General features: G+C 43.3%; 1 protein-coding gene across 1 annotated transcript in view; it reads right to left on the bottom strand.

The window, feature by feature from the left end:
- LOC126070298 (uncharacterized) overlaps positions 1-21,178 on the bottom strand; it is a 138,360-nt gene that overhangs the window by 82,669 nt on the left and 34,513 nt on the right. The window contains exon 4 of the mRNA XM_049874353.1: positions 9,979-10,124. Within this exon, the coding sequence (XP_049730310.1) occupies positions 9,979-10,124 (146 nt within the window). The remainder of the gene's footprint in view (positions 1-9,978; positions 10,125-21,178) is intronic.

Here is a 21,178-nt window from a genome sequence, read left to right as displayed (position 1 = left end):
AAGTAAAGCATTACTGAAGAAGAAGAAAATAGGAGGCCTCACGTTATCTCATTTTACAAGCTGTTATACTGCCACAGTAGTCAAAACAGCCCAATGCTGGTACAACGATACCAGAATGATGGAACACAATTGAGAATCCGGACATAAATTCATCCACCTATGAGCAGTTGATATTTGACAAAGGCCCAAAGTCTGTTAAATGTGGAAGAGACACTCTAACAAATGGTGTTGGCATAACTGGATAAAAAAGATAACCATCTGCAAAAAAAATGAAACAAGACCCATACCTCACACCATGCACAAAAACAAACTCAAAATGGATCAAAGACCTAAATATAAAATCTAAAATGATAAAGATCATGGAAGAAAAAACAGAGAAAATTCTAGGACCCCTAATACGTGGCATAAACTGTATACAAAACATTACTAACAATGTACAAACTCCAGAAGAGAAACTAGATAACTGGGAGCTCCTAAAAAATCAAACACTTGTGCTCATCCAAACACTTCACCAAAAGAATAAAAAGACTACCTACAGACTGGGAAAAAGTTTTTAGCTATGACAAATCCCATCAGTGTCTGATCTCTAAAATCTACATGATACTGCAAAAATTCAGCAACAAAAAGACAAATAACCTAATTAAACAATATGAACAGGCACTTCACCAAATAAGACATTGAGGTGGCTAACAGATAATGAGGAAATACACATGATCTTTAGCCATTAAAGAAATGCAAATCAAAACTACAATGAGATAACATCTCACTCCAACAAGGCTGGCGTTAATCCAAAAAACAAAATAATAAATGTTGGAGAGGTTGTGGAGAGACTGGAACACTTATACACTGTTGGTGGGAATGTAAAATGGTACAACCACTTTGGAAATCGATTTTGGGCTTCCTTAAAAAGCTAGAAATAGAACAATCACACAACACTGATAATCATGGCCCAGCTAAGTTGATAGATATTTTGGGGGACACAATTCAGTCTATGACATGGTCCCTCCTGATAACATGTCCAAGTATGTAAATCGCAGTCTCGCCATCCTTGCTTCTAAGGAGCATTCTGGTTGTACTTCTTCCAAGACAGATTTGTTCGTTCTTCTGGCAGTCCATGGTATATTCAGTATTCTTCAACACCATAATTGAAAGGCATCAATTCTTCTTCAGTCTTCCTTATTCATTGTCAAGCTTTCATGTACATATGAAGTGAATGAAAATACCATGCCTTGGGTCAGGCGCACCTTAGTTCCTAAAGTCACATCTTTGCTTTTTAACACTTTTTAGAGATATTTTGCAGCAGATTTGATCAATGCAATGTGTCCTTTGATTTCTTGAATGGCTGCTTCTGTGGGTGTTGATGTGGATCCAAGCAAAATGAAATCCTTGACAGCTTCAATCTTTTCTCTGTTTATAATGATGTTCCTTATTGGTCCAGTTGTGAGAATTTTTGTTTTCTTTACGTTGAGGTGTAATTCATACTGAAGGCTGTGGTCTTTGATCTTTTTCAGTAAGTGCTTCAAGTCCTCTTTACATTCAGCAACTAGGGTTGTGACATCTGCATATCCCAGGTTGTTAATGAGTCTTCCTCCAATCCTGATGCCTGGTTCTTCTTCATATAGTCAAGACTCTCAGATTATTTGTTCAGCATACATATTGATTCAGTATGGTAAATGGATACAACCCTGACACACATCCTTCATGACTTTAAACCACGCACTATCCTCTTGTTCTGTTCTAATGACTGCCTCTTGGTCTTAGTACAGGTTCCTCATGAGCACAATTAAGTGCTCTGGAATTCCCATTCTTCGAAATGTTATCCATAATTTATGAGCAACAAAGTCAAATGCCTTTGCATAGTCAATAAAATACAGGTAAACATCTTTCTGGTATTCTCTGCTTTCAGCCGGGATCCATCTGACACCAACAATGATATCCCCGGTTCCACATCCTCTTCTGAATCTGGCTTGAACCTCTGGTACCTGCCTGTTGATGTACCGCTGTAATTGCTTTTGAATGACCTTTAGCAAAACTTTACTTGTGTGATATTAATGATATTGCTTGATAATTTCTGCATTCTGTTGGATCACCTTTCTCTGGAATGGGTACAAATACGGATCTCTTCCAGTCAGAAAGCCAGGTAACTGTCTTCCAAATCTCTTGGCATAGACTAGTGAGCGCTTCCAGTGCTGCATCTGTTTGTTGAAATATCTCAACTGGTATTTCGTCAATTCCTGGAGCATTGCTTTTCGCCAATGCCTTCAGTGCAGCCTGGACCTTGTCGTGGGTTGAATTGTGTCCCTCAAAAATATCTGTCAACTTGGCTAGGTCATGATTCTCAGTGTTGTATGATTGTCTATCATTTTGCCATCTGATGTCATTTTCCAGTGTATTGTAAATCCTATCTCTATGATGTTGATGAGGTGGGATTAGCGGCAGTTATGTTAATGAGGCAGGACTCAATCTAAAAGATTGGATTGTGTCTTGGGACAATCTCTTTTGAGATAGAATACCACCAAGAAGGAAGCTCTGGGAGCCAGAAGCATAGTGCACCCTTTGGACCCAGGGTCCCTGCAATGAGAAGCTCCTCAACTGGGGGAAGATTGATAATAAGGACTTTCCTCAAGAGCCTAAAGAGAGAAAAAGCCTTCCCCCTAGAGCTGGCACTCTGAATTCAGACTTTTAGCCTGCTAGACTGTGAGAGAATAAATTTCTCTTTGCTAAAATCCACTTGTGGTATTTCTGTTATAGCACCAATAGATGACCAAGACAGACCTCTTACTTTGGTACCATAGGTTCTTGATTACATGCTACCTTCTGAAATGGTTGAATGTCAACCAATTCTTTTGGGTACAGTGACTCTCTATTCCTTCCTTTTTGTCATTGTTTTTGTTGTTGTTGCTTCCTGCATCGTTTAGTATTCTCCCCATGGAATCCTTCAATATTGCAACTCCAGGCTTGAATTTTTTTCTTCAATTCTTTTAGTTTGAGAAATGCCGAGCATGTTCTTCCCCTTTGGTTGTCTGTCTCCAGGTCTTTGCACATTTCATCATAATACTTTGCTTTGTCTTCTTGAGCCACCTTTTGAAATTTTCTGTTCAGCTCTTTTACTTCATCATTTCTTCCTTTTGGTTTAGCTTCTCTATGTTTCAGAGCAAATTTTGGAATCTCTTCTGACATCTATTTTGGTCTTCTCTTTCATTTCTGGCTTTTTAGTGACCTTTTGCTTTCTTCGTGTATGATGGCCTTGATGTCATCCCACAAGTCATCTGGTCTTTGGTCATTAGTGTCAGTGTGTCAAATCTATTCCTGAGATGATATCTAAATTCGGGTCAGAAATACTTTGGGGCTCTTGTGGTCTTATTTTAGTTTTCTTCAGCTTCAGCTTGAACTTGCGTATGAGCAATTGATATCTGTTCCACAGTCAGCCCTGGCCTTGTTCTAACTGATGATATTGAGTTTCTCCACCATCTCTTTGTACAAATGTACTCGACTGGATTCCTGTGTATCCCATCCAGCAAGGTTCATGTGTATAGTCACCGTTTATGTTGTTGAAAAAATGTATTTCGAATGAATAAGTTGTTGGTCTTGCAAAATTGTGTCATGTGATCTCTGGCAGCCTTTCTGTCACCAAGGCCATATTTTCTAACTACTGATCGCTTTTCTTTGTTTCCAACTTCCACATTTTTCACCAGTAATTATCAATACATCATGATTGCATGTTTGATCAATATCAGACTGCAGAAGTTGGTAAAAATCTTCAATTTCTTCATCTTCGCCTTAGTCGTTGGTGTGTAAATTTTAAAAATAGTCGTATTGACTGGTCTTCCTTGTAGGTTTACGGATATTTTCCTATCACTGAGAGCATAGTATTTCAGGATAGATCTTCAAATGTTTTTTGATGATGAATGTGATGCCATTCCTCTTCAATTTTTCATTCCCAGCATGGTAGAACATATGATTGTCCCATTCAGAATGGCCCATACCAATCCATTTCAGTTCACTAATGCCTAGGATAATGATTTCTAAGTGTTCCATTTCATTTTTGACAACTTCCAATTTTCCTTGATCCATACTTCACACATTCCACATTCCGATTATTAATGGATGTTTGCAGCTGTTTCTTCTCATTTTGCGTCGTGCCACATCTGCAAATGAAGGTCCCGAATGCCTTCTCCGTACATGTCATTAAGGTTGACTCTACTTTGAGGAGGCAGCTCTTCCCCAGCATATTTTGACAGCCCTCCAAACCTGAGGTAATTATATTCATATAAATCGTTGCTGTCTGTGTTGGTTATCTAGAGCTGCTATAAAGTAACACCACAAGTGGATGGCTTCAACAAAGAGAAGTTTATTCTCTCACAGTCCAGTAGGCTGGAAGTCCAAATCAAGGGCGCCAACTCCAAGGGAAGGCTTTCTCTCTGTGTTGGCTCTGAAGGAAGGTCCTTGTGATGCATCAGTTTTCCCTTGGTCTGGGAGCTTTTCCACGCAGAGACCCTGGGTCCAAAGGACATACCCTGCTCCCAGCAGTGCTTTCTTGGTGGTATGAGGTTCCCGTGTCTCTCTGCTCACTTCTCTCTTTTATATCTCAAAAGAGATTGGCTTAAGACACTAATCTTGTAGAGCTCTTCAATATAACATCATAGCAATAGGATTTATAACACATAGGGAAATCGCATCAGATGATAAAATGGTAGACAATCATACAAGGGAATCATGACCTAGCCAAGCTGACAGATATTTTGGGGGGGCACAATTCAATCCATGACACCATCAAGTCAATTCTGACTCACAGTGACCCTATAAGACAGAGTAGAACTACTCTGTTTCCAAGGAGCACTTGGTGGATTCAAACTGCCGACCTTTTGGTTAGCAGCCATAGCACTTAACCACTATGCCACCAGGTTTTCCCATATTCATATGGGTGCACTACATTAGACAATGCACTGCTGCTACCCATAAGGATTTCGCTGGCCAGTTTTTTCAGAAGTAGATCACCGGGTCCTTCTTCCTAGACTGTCTTGGTCTGGAAGCTCCCCTGAAACCTCTCTACTATGGATGTTGTTGTTGTTAGGTGCCATTGAGTCAGTTCCCACTCATAGTGACCCTATGTACAACACAACAAAATGCTGCCTGTTTTGTTTGCTATGCTTGAGCCCATCGTTGCAGCCACTGTGTCAATCCATCTTGTTGATCATCTTCCACTATGGATGATCCTGCTGGTATCTGAAATAATGGTGGCATAGCTTCCAGCATCACGGCAATATGCAATCCACCACATTACCACAAACTGACAGATGAGTGGTGGTTCTCAACCAAATGGACCACTAAAGTCAAAGGTTTGTTTTAAAATGTGCCTTTTACAAAGAACTGTCACTAGAATTTTCTCAGTTAAGCTTCTCAAAAACAAAGTAAAAATCTGGGAAGTAGGGCCTGTTGTGTTTCTTAGGTTCCCTCCCAGGACCCTGTGAGTTTAAGACACCTGTCCTGGTCCATTAAGACACCTGCCATATGCCCCAAAGGATGTGATCTCAGGTCTTCAGACTTCAAGATCTGTGTTTATCCCATGACACTCTTGCACATTCATCTACCTGGATTCCCTTTTCCTCTGGCCAAGAGACAGTTGTCTGTCAAAGCTGGGTAAAAATAACCTCCTGTCAAGTATTTTGCACACTCTGCAGGCTAAATAAATTTTCCATTCCTAATACCGGGGTCTACAGTAAGAGTATCTCACTTTGTGTTGGTTGATTGTACAATTGTCTGTCTCCCCACTTACTTCATGTGGTCTTTGAAAACAGATTGTCTCTCTTTTTATTAAGAGATTGTTGTAAAAAAGTTTGCAAGCAAAATAACAATAATGTGGCTTTTATTCAATAATTATGTGATAAACAGAATTACCTTAGGGTGCAGTGAGCGCATGTTAAGCACAACCTGAAGCCATGGAAGAACCCAACCTCCATTCAGTTCATCACTTGGCTCTCGCCAGTCACCGCCAACTGGAAACTCTAACTGCCTCTTGGCCTCAGTCATTATGAGGCCTGTGGGCATTGCGGACAACAGCTTCCAAACTGCTGGGTCCAGAATATGTTTGTTAAAAACAGATTCCTGTGCGTAGGGCTGGAGAACAGGAGCCTGGGTTGACCTCTGGGAGGAGGCAACTGGAAAGGACCAAGCAGCCCCAATCCATGAGGCTGAGTTACTTGGGGAAGGTGATAGGTAAGCAGGAAAGGACGGAGGGGGCTAACATTAGAACCAGGCCATGTCAGCCTGGTGAGGAGAAGAATGGACCTCTGTGAACACCTTGGAATCCCAGCTCAGCCCTAGTGCAAGCTCCTGGCACCAGGTTCACGCCAGATCCCAGGTGGGGATGCACTGTGCTCCAGAGGTACTTTGAACGGGTGTGCTGTATAGATCATACATTCAGATACAGTAGCCAGGTGTCCACATGAAATTCTGGCTGTTCAGCCGTGTGGGAGTTTCTTAACATTCCTGTGTATCAATGTGCACATCTGTAGAATAACAAATGTTACTTATGGAATGCAAGGAGAATGAATGAAATCATGTAAGTAACCCTGTGCTTGCACATGCCAAGCCCTCCCCATGTTTCCTAATTTAATTCTTAGTCCTGCCTTCCCTGCGGTGGGCTAAGACCAGGGACACCGTGGATGAGAGACCAAGCCCTGCAATGCAGCCCATGGCTACCTCCTCTGTCACTGGGGATCTCTGTGAGTGGGTGTGAATGAAGGTCAGAGATGGGGAACCCCAAAAACCAGGAGTCTCATTCACACTCAACAGGTAATAATTTTATTCATCACCAGTTTGGCCTGCCATGTGAGTTTAAGTTAAATGTTAGTTGGATGGATGAGTACTGATTGAATGAGACCACTGTGAAAGCGGATGAACAACAAAAGGGCTAAAAACATTATTTAATTGACAAAAGCCAGTTATTCATAAGGTTTTCACTGGCTAATACCTTTCAGAAGTAGACTGCCAGGTCCTCCTTCCTCATCTGTCTTAATCTGGAGGCTCAGCTGAAACCTGTGCTCCATGGGTGACCCTGCTGGTATCTGAATACCGGTGGCATAACTTCCAACTTCACAGCAACACGCAAGCCCCCACAGTATGACAAACTGACACACACGTGGGGGATGCCTTTGAGTTGTGGTGCTGGCAAAGAATATTGAATATACCATGGACTACCAGAAGAACGAACAAATCTGTCTTGGAAGAAGTACAACCAGAATGCTCCTTAGAAGCAAGGATGGCGAGACTGCGTCTTGCATACTTTGGACATGTTGTCAGGAGGGATCAGTCTCTGGCGAAGGACATCATGCTTGGCAAAGTACAGGATCAGTGGAAAAGAGGAAGACCCTCAACGAGGTGGATTGACACAGTGGCTGCAACAATGGGCTGAAGCATAATAACAATTATAAGGATGGCGCAGGGCCGGGCAGCGTTTCGTTCTGTTGTGCATAGGGTCTCTATGAGTCGGAGCCGACTCGACGGCACCTAACAACAACAACCAGTTGGGGTGGAGCTGTAGGATGTGATAGGTATTAGAAGCCTCAAGGGGGCTATATAGCTTAGAGTTCAGAAGTTTTCACAAGACAAAACTTGGAAATAGACATTCCTGCCTCAGGGCCTCCATACTTTTCCCAATGAGTAGTTACTTAGGTTTTCTGATGGTCGCGGTCTCCATTAGGATAGAATCTATTAGAAAACATCATTGATGAGAGGACACTTAACTGCTGTCCTCAGCCATTTTGATGTAAGACTGGAGAATCAATAGACCCAGATCTTAAGTCCTGCAAAAAAAGAAGAAAAGCACCTGACGGGGGAATGGAGACAGGCAAAGATATGGTGGTCAGGGAGAAGGGGGTAGAGAAGAAAAGGGTGAGCACAGCATAAAAATACATGTAAATATTTCAGGAACTATACCAAAAGCAGGTTGGAAGCTACAGGAGCAATTCCGAGGCCCAGACAGAAACGAGGCTGTATAGATGGTAAGGAAGTAGAAATAGCCTTCATGGGTCAGTGGTTAAGATCTAATCAAAAGGTGGGTGGTTCCGAACCCACCAGCTGCTCCAGGAGAAAAGGCTCGCTGGCTATGAATCATGGCATCCAACAACAGGGGTAGGAAAGATGGCTGATTTTACAGGACTTTGGCCCGCGGAAGGAGCCCTGGTGCCACGGTGCTTAAGGGGCTGGGCTGTCAAGCTAAAGGTTGGTGGTTTGAACTCACTAGGAGCTTCATGTGAGAAAAATGTGGCACATGGGACAAAATAGCGCCTGTGGCAAGCACTGAAATGCACCCCTACAGAGTCGAGAGTCACTATGAGTCGGAACTGATTTGCCGGCAACGGGTTTAGAGGCCTAGGGAGGGTAAGAGTACCCCAGGGCAATGTCTAAATTGCAGTCTCTCTCCCCCTCCCCCCCCCAACTTCAGGACGAATAGACTGATAGCCCCGACCTGCAGCAGAAACACCTTCCCCTCCTCATATGGCTGTCTCAGTCAGGCGCCTTCCATGTTTGTGGCTCCCGGGAAGTCATTCCGCCCCTCATCTTAGACTTGTTCCCCAGGGACAAGTGCCCCTCTCTGTACCCCTTCACTACACTGCTGTCCTTGTTCAAACATCTGACACCTATCTTTAGATAATGTTATCGTAATAAATAAAACCAAACCCATTGCTGAATGGATTCCGACACATAGCGTTATCATAACATCAGCTCAAAAATACAAGTCAAGCTCATTAATCCTTTACTTTACACATCATGGCACTACATGAAAATTACGACTGGACCTTCCTTGCTTTCACTGATGAAAATTGGTCTATGATATACTCTAAGTCAGTTTTTTCAGTTTCTTCTCTTTCTACACCCAGCAGAGCAGGATCACACAGCCTACCTTGACCCACCGAGGCTCTCAAATAACAAAAGTATTCGTTTTAACTTGCTGAGTGATCTCTCACAGCCAGCCATGGAAACTGCCATGTTAATAGAAACTGCTCAGTGGTGCCTCCCAAGTGGCACCCAGGGCACTGCTATATGTGCAAAACCTTAGCTAAGGCCTTCCTGAAGAACTGGCTTCACAAGGCCTCTTCTAAAAACTTGGCTTCACAAGGCCCCTCTTCCAAGAACTGAGCTTCCAGACACTGACCTCAAGGTAACCACTTTTTTTTTTTTTAATTATTATACATTAGATAAAAGTTTACAGAACAAACTACTTTCTCATTAAGCAATTAGTACACACATTGCTTTATGACATTGGTTACCAACCCCATAACATGTCAACACTGTCCCCTTCTTAACTATGGGTTCCTTATTACCAGCTTTCCTGTCCCCTTCTGCCTTCTAGTCCTTTCCCCTGGGTTGGTGTGTCCCTTCAGTCTCATTGCCCTTTATGGGCCTGCCTAATCATTGGCTGAAGGGTGAACCTCAGGAGTGACTTCATTATTGAGCTAAAAGGGTGTCGTGGGGCCCATACTCTGGAGGTTTTTCCGTCTGTGAGGCCACAGTCTGGTCTTTGTGTGTGTGTTAGAATTTCTACATTTTTCTTACTGGGGAAGCAGCCTTAGGAGCAGGGCGCTCCGCGAGGGAAATAAACGGGGAGGAGGGCAGCAGCGCGGGACGGGGGCAGGGCTCCAGCCACATTCCTGCACGCAGTCGGGTGGTGGCAATGAGTAAGGTTGCAGCTCGTGCTGCTGGCTCCGGGGCAGTTGCGGCGGTGCCAGGCAGGGAGGAAATGTGTCACCGCTTGCACTCAGAAGACAACCGGTGGGGCGGCCCCAGAAAGTAGCGGCGTGGCTCTCCGCAAGAGAGGTCAGTGCCAGGGCAGGGCTCCGCTGTTACAGCCTAGAGACTGCAGGCGACACCAGCAACCCGAGGGAACCTGCAGAATTCCTGCACTGAAGTAGCCACTGGGATTCCACTCTGCGCTACACGACCCCATGGCGCTGGCTCCGGACACCAAGTTCCTACCTGGCCTCCTGATTCTGCTGCATCTGCCAGGCTGGTCCTTCGCTGCACCAGCTGGTAAGTCCTGGGAAGGGAGGATGGGGTTCTTCTCGAGCCTCCAGCGCCTCAACTCCTCCCGAACAGTTGGCCGCGGGGCTGTCTCTCGCCTTCTGGTAAGGAGTACAAAACCGGAAAAGAGGCGACGACAATGAAAAGCAATGCGGCGGCGGGGGGGCGGGGGGGGGCGTTTATGCCTGGGGAGGAGGGAGACATGGGATTTGCAGGAAGTTTGGAGAAACAACCCTCCACCCCCACCCCAACTCCCCTCTCCTACTCTTTTCCAACACCTGAGGGACTTGCCCAAAGTCATTACCACTAACAGCTTTACACATTTTCTTTCCTTGTTCTTTTCTGGAGGAGCGATGCCTTCTCTTCTCTCCCTGCATCCACTCTACCTGTGCTGTTAGGGTTCCTCACCTGAGGGGAAGGGTGTGCCTTGGTTCAGGGAGAGGGAAGTGGCCTCTTGTGTGGTTTTGTACCTGCTACCTAAGTTCTCCAAGCTTTTCTTGTTTATTACTGGTTTGAGTCTCAGGGTTTCAGATGTGTGGGTGACAGTCTTGGGTGCTCATGTGGGGTGTGTTTTGTTACAGGGCCAAGATTCTCTGGGACTTTCTAGTCCTGGGTCTCACCAATCCCTGTGTGAATCCTTTCCAGCTGGCCCTTCTCCTAAGTCCCTGAGATAGTTTGGAAAACTTGTTTCTGGAATTCCCATCCCCCCATGTCTAATGGGGTCCTCTCTTCCACTCCACCTTGGCTTCATCCACTCTTTGGGCACTGGGCCCTGCAGGTGCAGACACAAAGGGGCCCCTCTGCTTTGGCCAAAGCACAGGTGCTTCTGCGTGAAGCCCATCCTGGGGGTCCCTGTCGTTGTCATTTTTCTTATAACACAGTGTCTATTTCCATTCTGTTCTGCCGGAGTGTCAGCTCCTGGAGGACAGCCACTATCTATCTGTTTGTTCACAAATCTCCAGTCACAGCAAAATCCATCACAGCACCATGGTGTCTGTGGTTACATCAAAGTTCACCATGTGTCATTTATGACCATAAGTCACAGGAAAGACTAGGCTAAGAAAAAACACAGGTCTTTCTGACTGGGGGAGTGAAAGTAAAGGGCGTGCCTTTCCCTGCCAACCCAGCCCCATTGAGGGTGCTATTGTCACGGAGACTGGGTACAAGGTATCTAATGGGTCCTCTTCTCCACACCACAACCCTCACCTCACCTGAGATTTTCTCTCACAGACACTCACTGCATTTGCTACAACTTCACTGTCATGTTTAAGCCCCCACCTGGACAGCGATGGTGTGAGGTTCGAGGCCACGTGGATAAAAAGATTTTTGTTCTTTATGACTGTGGCAGCAGAAAAGTCATAACCTTGGGTCCCCTGGGGATGAAGATAAATGCCACAAAGGAGTGGGAAAAACAGACTGAAACTCTGAAAGACGTGGGGGATGAGCTCAAATACCTGCTGGCTCGCATTAAACCAGAGAATGACACAACCAGTGGTAAGTGTGAGAAGACCCCATGCTTGCAGATGTCACCTGGGGGAGGACAGGAGAAGAGCAGATGTCGAAGAACTGGGTGCTGTTATTTTCTTTATATTTTAAAAAAGTGTGAGTTGATCCCACCCAAGAGACCCCTCAGCAAGGGCCAGACTTGGAGGACAGCTTAGGGCAGGAAGTAAGAGAGGAGCAGAGGAGATGGGTGCCAAGTTGGGGCAGAAAATTGGTCAGGACTAGAAGGTGATCTCTCTCCTTGGGGGGCAGCTCCTCCCACCCTGCAGGCAGAGATGTGCTGTCAGCGTGAAGCAGGCAGACACACCGGAGCATCCTGGCGGTTCCGCTTTGACGGACAGATGTTCCTCCTCTTTGACTCGGAAAAAAAGACGTGGACAAAGGTGCATCCTGGAGCCAGACTGATGCAAGAGGAGTGGGAGAAGGACAGAGATTTGAGTGAGTTCTTCAGAAAAACCTCAGAAGGAGACTGCAACAGATGGCTTACAGAGTTTTGGGAGCACTGGGAGAAAATGCTGGAGCCAACAGGTAACTGAGAAGAGGGAAGAAGCAGTAGTTTCCTTTTCTGAGTGTCTGCGTGTGCATGCATGCATACATGTGTGCGTGTTGATCCATTCCTCAATGAATCCGTCATGGGAGAATAATGGACATAGGAATTTTCACCCCATCCTCCCTTTCCCTTCTTACCTGTTGATACCTCCTCATTGCACACACCTGTGATCCATTCACCCTGCTTTTCTTGTTGGCCCCAAACATTTGGGCACCGTGATGTTTCCAGAAATTTTCTTCTTGCTTTTCCTTCTTCTTAGAATCACTTTTCTTTCTCATCTCCTTTGGTCAATTTCTGGAAATCCTTCATATCCACCTCAAATGTCAGCTCCTATGAATCCCTTATTCTTGTCCTCATTCATCACCTCCTCTTCAGCCACAGCAAGAGTGAGTGGGAATTGTAAGCTTTTGCTTCTCTCACTGAGTGTGTGAGCTCCTTGAAGACAGGTCCATCCCATATCCTAACAGGACCTCTCACAGTGGCTGCCACATGATAGAGGGCAAGCAAATATGTACATTGTTTGGTTTTCCTGTGCTGACATGAGCTGAGGAAGGTGTCTTCTCAGGTTTGGGATATAGACTAGGGTTTTCACTCTTCTGGTTCCTTTTCAGCACCACCACCCATGGCCATAGCCACAGCCATCACATTGAGCCCTTGGATCTTCCTCACCTGCTTAATCCTACTTGGCATCCAAGGCCATGTGCTTTAGAGTGACAGGTACTGCGAGCAGAATCGAGAGGGCAGCATGGGGCGGGTGGCCTGCTGTGAGGACTGGGGAGAGGAGGATCCCAGGGTCCTACCCTTGCCCCAGCCACTGAACCTTCTCATCCAATCATTTCATAGGAATAGCTAGGTCTCCCTCAGCCTTCAGTACTGATAAATCCTCACTGTCAAGGGCCAGTGACAAAGGGAAGATGCCCATACCAAGACTTGGAGCTTTTGCTGCTAAAGGGGTTTAGCAAAGTCAGGCCAGATGCAGACCAGGGTTTCCTTCTAGGAGAGATCCACCTGGTTGATGGTGTGGGACAGCAGGAACACGAGGCATTGGAGGAACTCAGATGTGCGCAGCAACAACTAGTTAGCTCTAGATGATACGAGCAAAAGGAAGGGGATTCCATCCACCAGGCTAACCTGAGAAGGGCGGATCCTATCCCTAGAAAATGAAGCTAAAAAGGGTTTTGCAAACACTTGGGTGTCATGGCTGCTTTTTCACGGAAAATGGCTTGAGTTACAGCGAGTGAAGCAAAATGCTAACAGTAGAGACTAAGACGGGACCAGGTTCAGAAGAGGCCAGGTCTCAGAGGACAGGCTCATGCCAGATTCCAGATCTCTAGACCAGCTGAGTGCCCACCTGTCTGAACAGGGACCAATCTAGACCAGGTTCAATGACATGGGGACAGGGACAGTCACTCAGAGATATGCACTGCATCCAGGGTGAGGAGAGGCTGAGGGAGGACGGGAAAGAAGGATGTTTACCTGAAACCCTGCCCAGAATAGAGGAACTAAGATCCAGGCCGCTCTACCTGTACAGGGCTTTCCCTGCCTCTAGGCCCTGCCATAGGTGGAAAGAGCAGGACTTGAGAAAAGGAAGCACATGGATTCACTCCTTCCTCTATCCCTGACCTTAACAGTCTGTCACAGAGCCTGGGCTGACTCTCTTGATGGGGCAAAGGAGGAAAGACATAGGGTAAAGGGGGGACATAGGGAAGTACACAGCCTTTATGGGGGCAGGTCCTGAGACAGGGAGTGATTGGGGACGGGTAGACAAGGAGAACTGAACGAAGAATTTGTCATGGAGAAACGCTTGTTTCCTTTCAAAGGCTGAAGATGCTACCAAGAAGTCTGCAAGTTTCTCTACCACCTGCTCTTCATCTCTCAACCACCAAAACCCACTGCCACCCAGTTGATTCAGACTCATAAGGACCCTATAAAGGACAGAGTAAATCTGCCCCATAGGGTTTCTGAGGCTGTAAATCTTTACAGAAGCAGGCTGCCACATCTTTCTCTCATGGAGCGGCTGGTGGGTTCAAACTGCCGACCTTTTGGTTAGCAGTTTAGCACTTTAACCCCCGCCCTACCAGGGCTCCTCCCAACCACCAGAAGGGTCAAACCTTAGAGCAGATCCAGTGCCTCCAGCAGGTCCTGATGATTCTGAAAATGTAACATTCCATCGGTGACTATCCCACTGTGCCCTTTTCATGGCCTTATTGTGCCTTTTTCTCTTGGTACTACTGACAGAATCCTGCACTGGACCTTCTAACTCTGTGAATAAGAAATCCCAACCAAGAGAACATCTTCCATCTTCACTTTGGTTGTGGAAAACCAGGTAGTTCTCTGAATCATGTTCATGTGCTCGGAATGATGCCATCAATAGTAAAACATTGTGTGCAGAATGCTATGTCTGCAGGAAGAAACTCCCCTTTTCTTAAAAAATACGGAAATTATTTTTATCATTGATTCCTTTAGTAATTGATTACCCTGTAACAGTATTTAAATAAACATCTCTATTTTCTCAAAAACTTAACGACTCACAAATATTGTCTTTAAAAAACCCAGTGGAGGGCTTGGGCGGAGCCAAGATGGCGGACTAGGCAGACGCTACCTCGAATCCCTCTTACAACAAAGACACGGAAAAACAAGTGAATCGATCACATACATAACAATCTACGAACCTTGAACAACAAACACAGATTTAGAGATGGAGAACGAACTAATACGGGAAGCAGCAATTGTTTCCAGAGCCTGGAGCCAGCGTACCAGTCAGGTACGGCACAAGCACAGAGACCTGCTCCACCCCCCTGAACTAACCCCGGGAGGGGGACCAGCCGGTTCCACGGGCGGCGTGGGCGCAGCCGGTAGGAGAAGTCCCGGGGAGGCAGTGACTGATCTTGGAGCAGAAAGAGCAGCATCCGAGCCGGGGAACCGTCCCGCAGGGATTTGGACTGGACGCAGGCGGCTTCATTAACATCTGAATAGCCTGAGCCAGAGGGAGAACTCTGATAGGGATCTGACTGCAGTTTTTTTTTAGCGGATTCTCTGGAAAAACTAGTTTCCCAGTGATGGCTCGGAGACAACAATCCATATCAAACCACTTAAAGAAGCAGACCACGACAGCTTCTACAACCCCCCAAACAAAAGAATCAAAATCTTTCCCAAATGAAGATACAATCTTGGAATTATCAGATACAGAATATAAAAAACTAATTTACAGAATGCTTAATGATATCACAAATGAAATTAGGATATCTGCAGAAAAAGCCAAGAAACACACTGATAAAACTGTTGAAGAACTCAAAAAGATTATTCAAGAACATACTGGAAAAATTAATAAGTTGCAAGAATCCATAGAGAGACAACATGTAGAAATCCAAAAGATTAACAATAAAATAACAGAATTAGACAACACACTAGGAAGTCAGAGGAGCAGACTCGAGCAATTAGAATGCAGACTGGGACATCTGGAGGACCAGGGAATCAACACCAACATAGCTGAAAAAAAATCAGATAAAAGAATTAAAAAAAATGAAGAAACCCTAAGAATTATGTGGGACTCTATCAAGAAGGATAACCTGCGGGTGATTGGAGTTCCAGAACAGGGAGGGGGGACAGAAAACACAGAGAAAATAGTTGAAGAACTCCTGACAGAAAACTTCCCTGACATCATGAAAGACGAAAGGATAGCTATCCAAGATGCTCATCGAACCCCATTTAAGATTGATCCAAAAAGAAAAACACCAAGACATATTATCATCAAACTCACCAAAACCAAAGATAAACAGAAAATTTTAAAAGCAGCCAGGGAGAAAAGAAAGGTTTCCTTCAAGGGAGAATCAATAAGAATATGTTCTGACTACTCAGCAGAAACCATGCAGGCAAGAAGGGAATGGGACGACATATACAGAACACTGAAGGAGAAAAACTGCCAGCCAAGGATCATATATCCAGCAAAACTCTCTCTGAAATATGAAGGCGAAATTAAGATATTTACAGACAAACACAAGTTTAGAGAATTTGCAAAAACCAAACCAAAGCTACAAGAAATACTAAAGGATATTATTTGGTCAGAGAACCAATAATATTAGATATCAGCACAACACAAGGTCACAAAACAGATCGTCCTGATATCAACTCAAATAGGGAAATCACAAAAACAAACAAATTAAGATTAATTAAAAAAAAAAATACACATAACAGGGAATCATGGAAGTCAATAGGTAAAAGATCACAATAATCAAAAAGAGGGACTAAATACAGGAGGCATTGAACTGCCATATGGAGAGTGATACAAGGCGATATAGAACAATACAAGTTAGGTTTTTACTTAGAAAAATAGGGGTAAATAATAAGGTAACCACAAAAAGGTATAACAACTCTATAACTCAAGATAAAAACCAAGAAAAACGTAACGACTCAACTAACATAAAGTCAAGCACTATGAAAATGAGGATCTCACAATTTACTAAGAAAAACGCCTCAGCACAAAAAACTATGTGGAAAAATGAAATTGTCAACAACACACATAAAAAGGCATCAAAATGACAGCACTAAAAACTTATTTATCTATAATTACCCTGAATGTAAATGGACTAAATGCACCAATAAAGAGACAGAGAGTCACAGACTGGATAAAGAAACACGATCCATCTATATGCTGCCTACAAGACACACACCTTAGACTTAGAGACACAAACAAACTAAAACTCAAAGGATAGAAAAAAGTATATCAAGCAAACAATAAGCAAAAAAGAAGAGGAGTAGCAATATTAATTTCTGACAAAATAGACTTTAGACTTAAATCCACCACAAAGGATAAAGAAGGACACTATATAATGATAAAAGGGACAATTGATCAGGAAGACATAACCATATTAAATATTTACGCACCCAATGACAGGGCTGCAAGATACATAAATCAAATTTTAACAGAATTGAAAAGCGAGATAGATACCTCCACAATTATAGTAGGAGACTTCAACACACCACTTTCGGAGAAGGACAGGACATCCAGTAAGAAGCTCAATAGAGACACGGAAGATGTAATTACAACAATCAACCAACTTGACCTCATTGACTTATACAGAACTCTCCACCCAACTGCTGCAAAATATACTTTTTTTTCTAGCGCACATGGAACATTCTCTAGAATAGACCACATCTTAGGTCATAAAACAAACCTTTGCAGAGTCCAAAACATCGAAATATTACAAAGCATCTTCTCAGACCACAAGGCAATAAAACTAGAGATCAATAACAGAAAAACGAGGGAAAAGAAATCAAATACTTGGAAAATGAACAATACCCTCCTGAAAAAAGACTGGGTAATAGAAGACATCAAGGAGGGAATAAGGAAATTCATAGAAAGCAACGAGAATGAAAATACTTCCTATCAAAACCTCTGGGACACAGCAAAAGCAGTGCTCAGAGGCCAATTTATATCAATAAATGCACACATACAAAAAGAAGAAAGAGCCAAAATCAGAGAACTGTCCCTACAACTTGAACAAATAGAAAGTGAGCAACAAAAGAATCCATCAGGCACCAGAAGAAAACAAATAATAAAAATTAGAGCTGAACTAAATGAATTAGAGAACAGAAAAACAATTGAAAGAATTAACAAAGCCAAAAGCTGGTTCTTTGAAAAAATTAACAAAATTGATAAACCATTGGCTAGACTGACTAAAGAAATACAGGAAACAAATAACCCGAATAAGAAATGAGAAGGACCACATCACAACAGAACCAAATGAAATTAAAAGAATCATTTCAGATTATTATGAAAAATTGTACTCTAACAAATTTGAAAACCTAGAAGAAATGGATGAATTCCTGGAAAAACACTACCTACCTAAACTAACACATTCAGAAGTAGAACAACTAAATAGACCCATAACAAAAATAGAGATTGAAACGGTAATCAAAAAACTCCCAACAAAAAAAAGCCCTGGCCCGGACGGCTTCACTGCAGAGTTCTACCAAACTTTCAGAGAAGACTTAACACCACTACTACTAAAGGTATTCCAAAGCATAGAAAATGACGGAATACTACCCAACTCATTCTATGAAGCCACCATCTCCCTGATACCCAAACCAGGTAAAGACATTACAAAAAAAGAAAATTATAGACCTATATCCCTCATGAACATTGATGCAAAAATCCTCAACAAAATTCTAGCCAATAGAATCCAACAACACATCCAAAAAATAATTCACCCTGATCAAGTGGGATTTATACCAGGTATGCAAGGCTGGTTTAATATCAGAAAAACCATTAATGTAATCCACCACATAAATAAAACAAAAGACAAAAACCACATGATCTTATCAATTGATGCAGAAAAGGCATTTGACAAAGTCCAACACCCATTCATGATAAAAACTCTTACCAAAATAGGAATTGAAGGAAAATTCCTCAACATAATAAAGGGCATCTATGCAAAGCCAACAGCCAATATCACTCTAAATGGAGAGAACCTGAAAGCATTTCCCTTGAGAACGGGAACCAGACAAGGATGCCCTTTATCACCGCTCTTATTCAACACCGTGTTGGAAGTCTTAGCCAGGGCAATTAGGCTAGACAAAGAAATAAAAGGTATCCGGATTGGCAAGGAAGAAGTAAAGTTATCAGTATTTGCAGATGACATGATTATATACACAGAAAACCCTAAGGAATCCTCCAGAAAACTACTGAAACTAATAGAAGAGTTTGGCAGAGTCTCAGGTTATAAAATAAACATACAAAAATCACTTGGATTCCTCTACATCAACAAAAAGAACACCGAAGAGGAAATCACCAAATCAATACCATTCACAGTAGCCCCCAAGAAGATAAGATACTTAGGAATAAATCTTACCAAGGATGTAAAAGACCTATACAAAGAAAACTACAAAGCTCTACTACAAGAAATTCAAAAGGACATACTTACGTGGAAAAACATACCCTGCTCATGGATAGGAAGACTTAACATAGTAAAAATGTCTATTCTACCAAAAGCCATCTATACATTTAACGCACTTCCGATCCAAATTCCAATGTCATATTTTAAGCGGATAGAGAAACAAATCACCAATTTCATATGGAAGGGAAAGAAGCCCCGGATAAGCAAAGCACTACTGAAAAAGAAGAAGAAAGTGGGAGGCCTCACCTTACCTGACTTCAGAACCTATTATACAGCCACAGTAGTCAAAACAGCCTGGTATTGGTACAACAACAGACACATAGACCAATGGAACAGAATTGAGAACCCAGACATAGATCCATCCACGTATGAGCAGCTGATATTTGACAAAGGACCAGTGTCAATTAACTGGGGAAAAGATAGCCTTTTAAACAAATGGTGCTGGCATAACTGGATATCCATTTGCAAAAAAATGAAACAGGACCCATACCTCACACCATGCACAAAAACTAACTCCAAGTGGATCAAAGACCTAAACATAAAGACTAAAACGATAAAGATCACGGAAGAAAAAATTGGGACAACCCTAGGAGCCCTAATACAAGGTATAAACAGAATACAAAACATTACCAAAAATGATGAAGAGAAACCCGATAACTGGGAGCTCCTAAAAATCAAACACCTATGCTCATCTAGAGACTTCTCCAAAAGAGTAAAAAGACCACCTACAGACTGGGAAAGAATTTTCAGCTATGACATCTCCGACCAGCACCTGATCTCTAAAATCTACATGATTCTGTCAAAACTCAACCACAAAAAGACAAACAACCCAATCAAGAAGCGGGCAAAGGATATGAACACACATTTCACTAAAGAAGATATTCAGGCAGCCAACAGATACATGAGAAAATGCTCTCGATCATTAGCCATTAGAGAAATGCAAATTAAAACTACGATGAGATTCCATCTCACACCAGCAAGGCTGGCATTAATCCAAAAAACACAAAATAATGAATGTTGGAGAGGCTGCGGAGAGATTGGAACTCTCATACACTGCTGGTGGGAATGTAAAATGGTACAACCACTTTGGAAATCTATCTGGCGTTATCTTAAACAGTTAGAAATAGAACTACCATACAACCCAGAAATCCCACTCCTAGGAATATACCCTAGAGATACAAGAGCCTTCATACAAACAGATATATGCACACCCATGTTTATTGCAGCTCTGTTTACAATAGCAAAAAGCTGGAAGCAACCAAGGTGTCCATCAACGGATGAATGGGTAAATAAATTGTGGTATATTCACACGATGGAATACTACGCATCGATAAAGAACAGTGACGAATCTCTGAAACATTTCATAACGTGGAGGAACCTGGAAGGCATTATGCTGAGCGAAATTAGTCAGAGGCAAAAGGTCAAATATTGTATAAGACCACTATTATAAGATCTTGAGAAATAGTAAACCTGAGAAGAACACATACGTTTGTGGTTACGAGGCGGGGAGGGAGGGAGGGTGGGAGAGGGTTTTTTATTGATTAATCAGTAGATAAGAACTGCTTTAGGTGAAGGGAAAGACAACACTCAATACATGGAAGGTCAGCTCAATTGGACTGGACCAAAAGCAAAGAAGTTTCCGGGATAAAACGAATGCTTCAAAGGTCAGGGGAGCAAGTGCGGGGGTCTGGGGAACATGGTTTGCAGGGACTTCTAAGTCAATTGGCAAAATAATTCTATTATGAAATCATTCTGCATCCCACTTTGAAATGTGGCGTCTGGGGTCTTAAATGCTAACAAGCGGCCACCTAAGATGCAGCAATTGGTCTCAACCCACCTGGAGCAAAGGAAAATGAAGAACCCCAAGGCCACACAACAACTAAGAGCCCAAGAGACAGAAAGGGCCACATGAACCAGAGACCTACATCATCCTGAGACCAGAAGAACTAGTTGGTGCCCGGCCACAATCGATGACTGCCCTGACAGGGAGCACAACAGAGGACCCCTGAGGGAGCAGGAGATCAGTGGGATGCAGACCCCAAATTCTCATAAAAAGACCAAACTTAATGGTCTGACTGAGACTGGAGGAATCCCGGTGGCCATGCTCTCCAGACCTTCAGTTGACACAGGACAGGAACCATCCCTGAAGACAACTCATCAGAAATGAAAGGGACTGGTCAGCGGGTGGGAGAGAGACGCTGATGAA

The sequence above is a fragment of the Elephas maximus genome, chromosome 1, assembly GCF_024166365.1.
Source record: "Elephas maximus indicus isolate mEleMax1 chromosome 1, mEleMax1 primary haplotype, whole genome shotgun sequence".
NCBI classification, from domain to species: domain Eukaryota; kingdom Metazoa; phylum Chordata; class Mammalia; order Proboscidea; family Elephantidae; genus Elephas; species Elephas maximus.
Note: the sequence above shows the minus strand (reverse complement) of the source record. Positions and strands in the feature narration are given on the sequence as shown.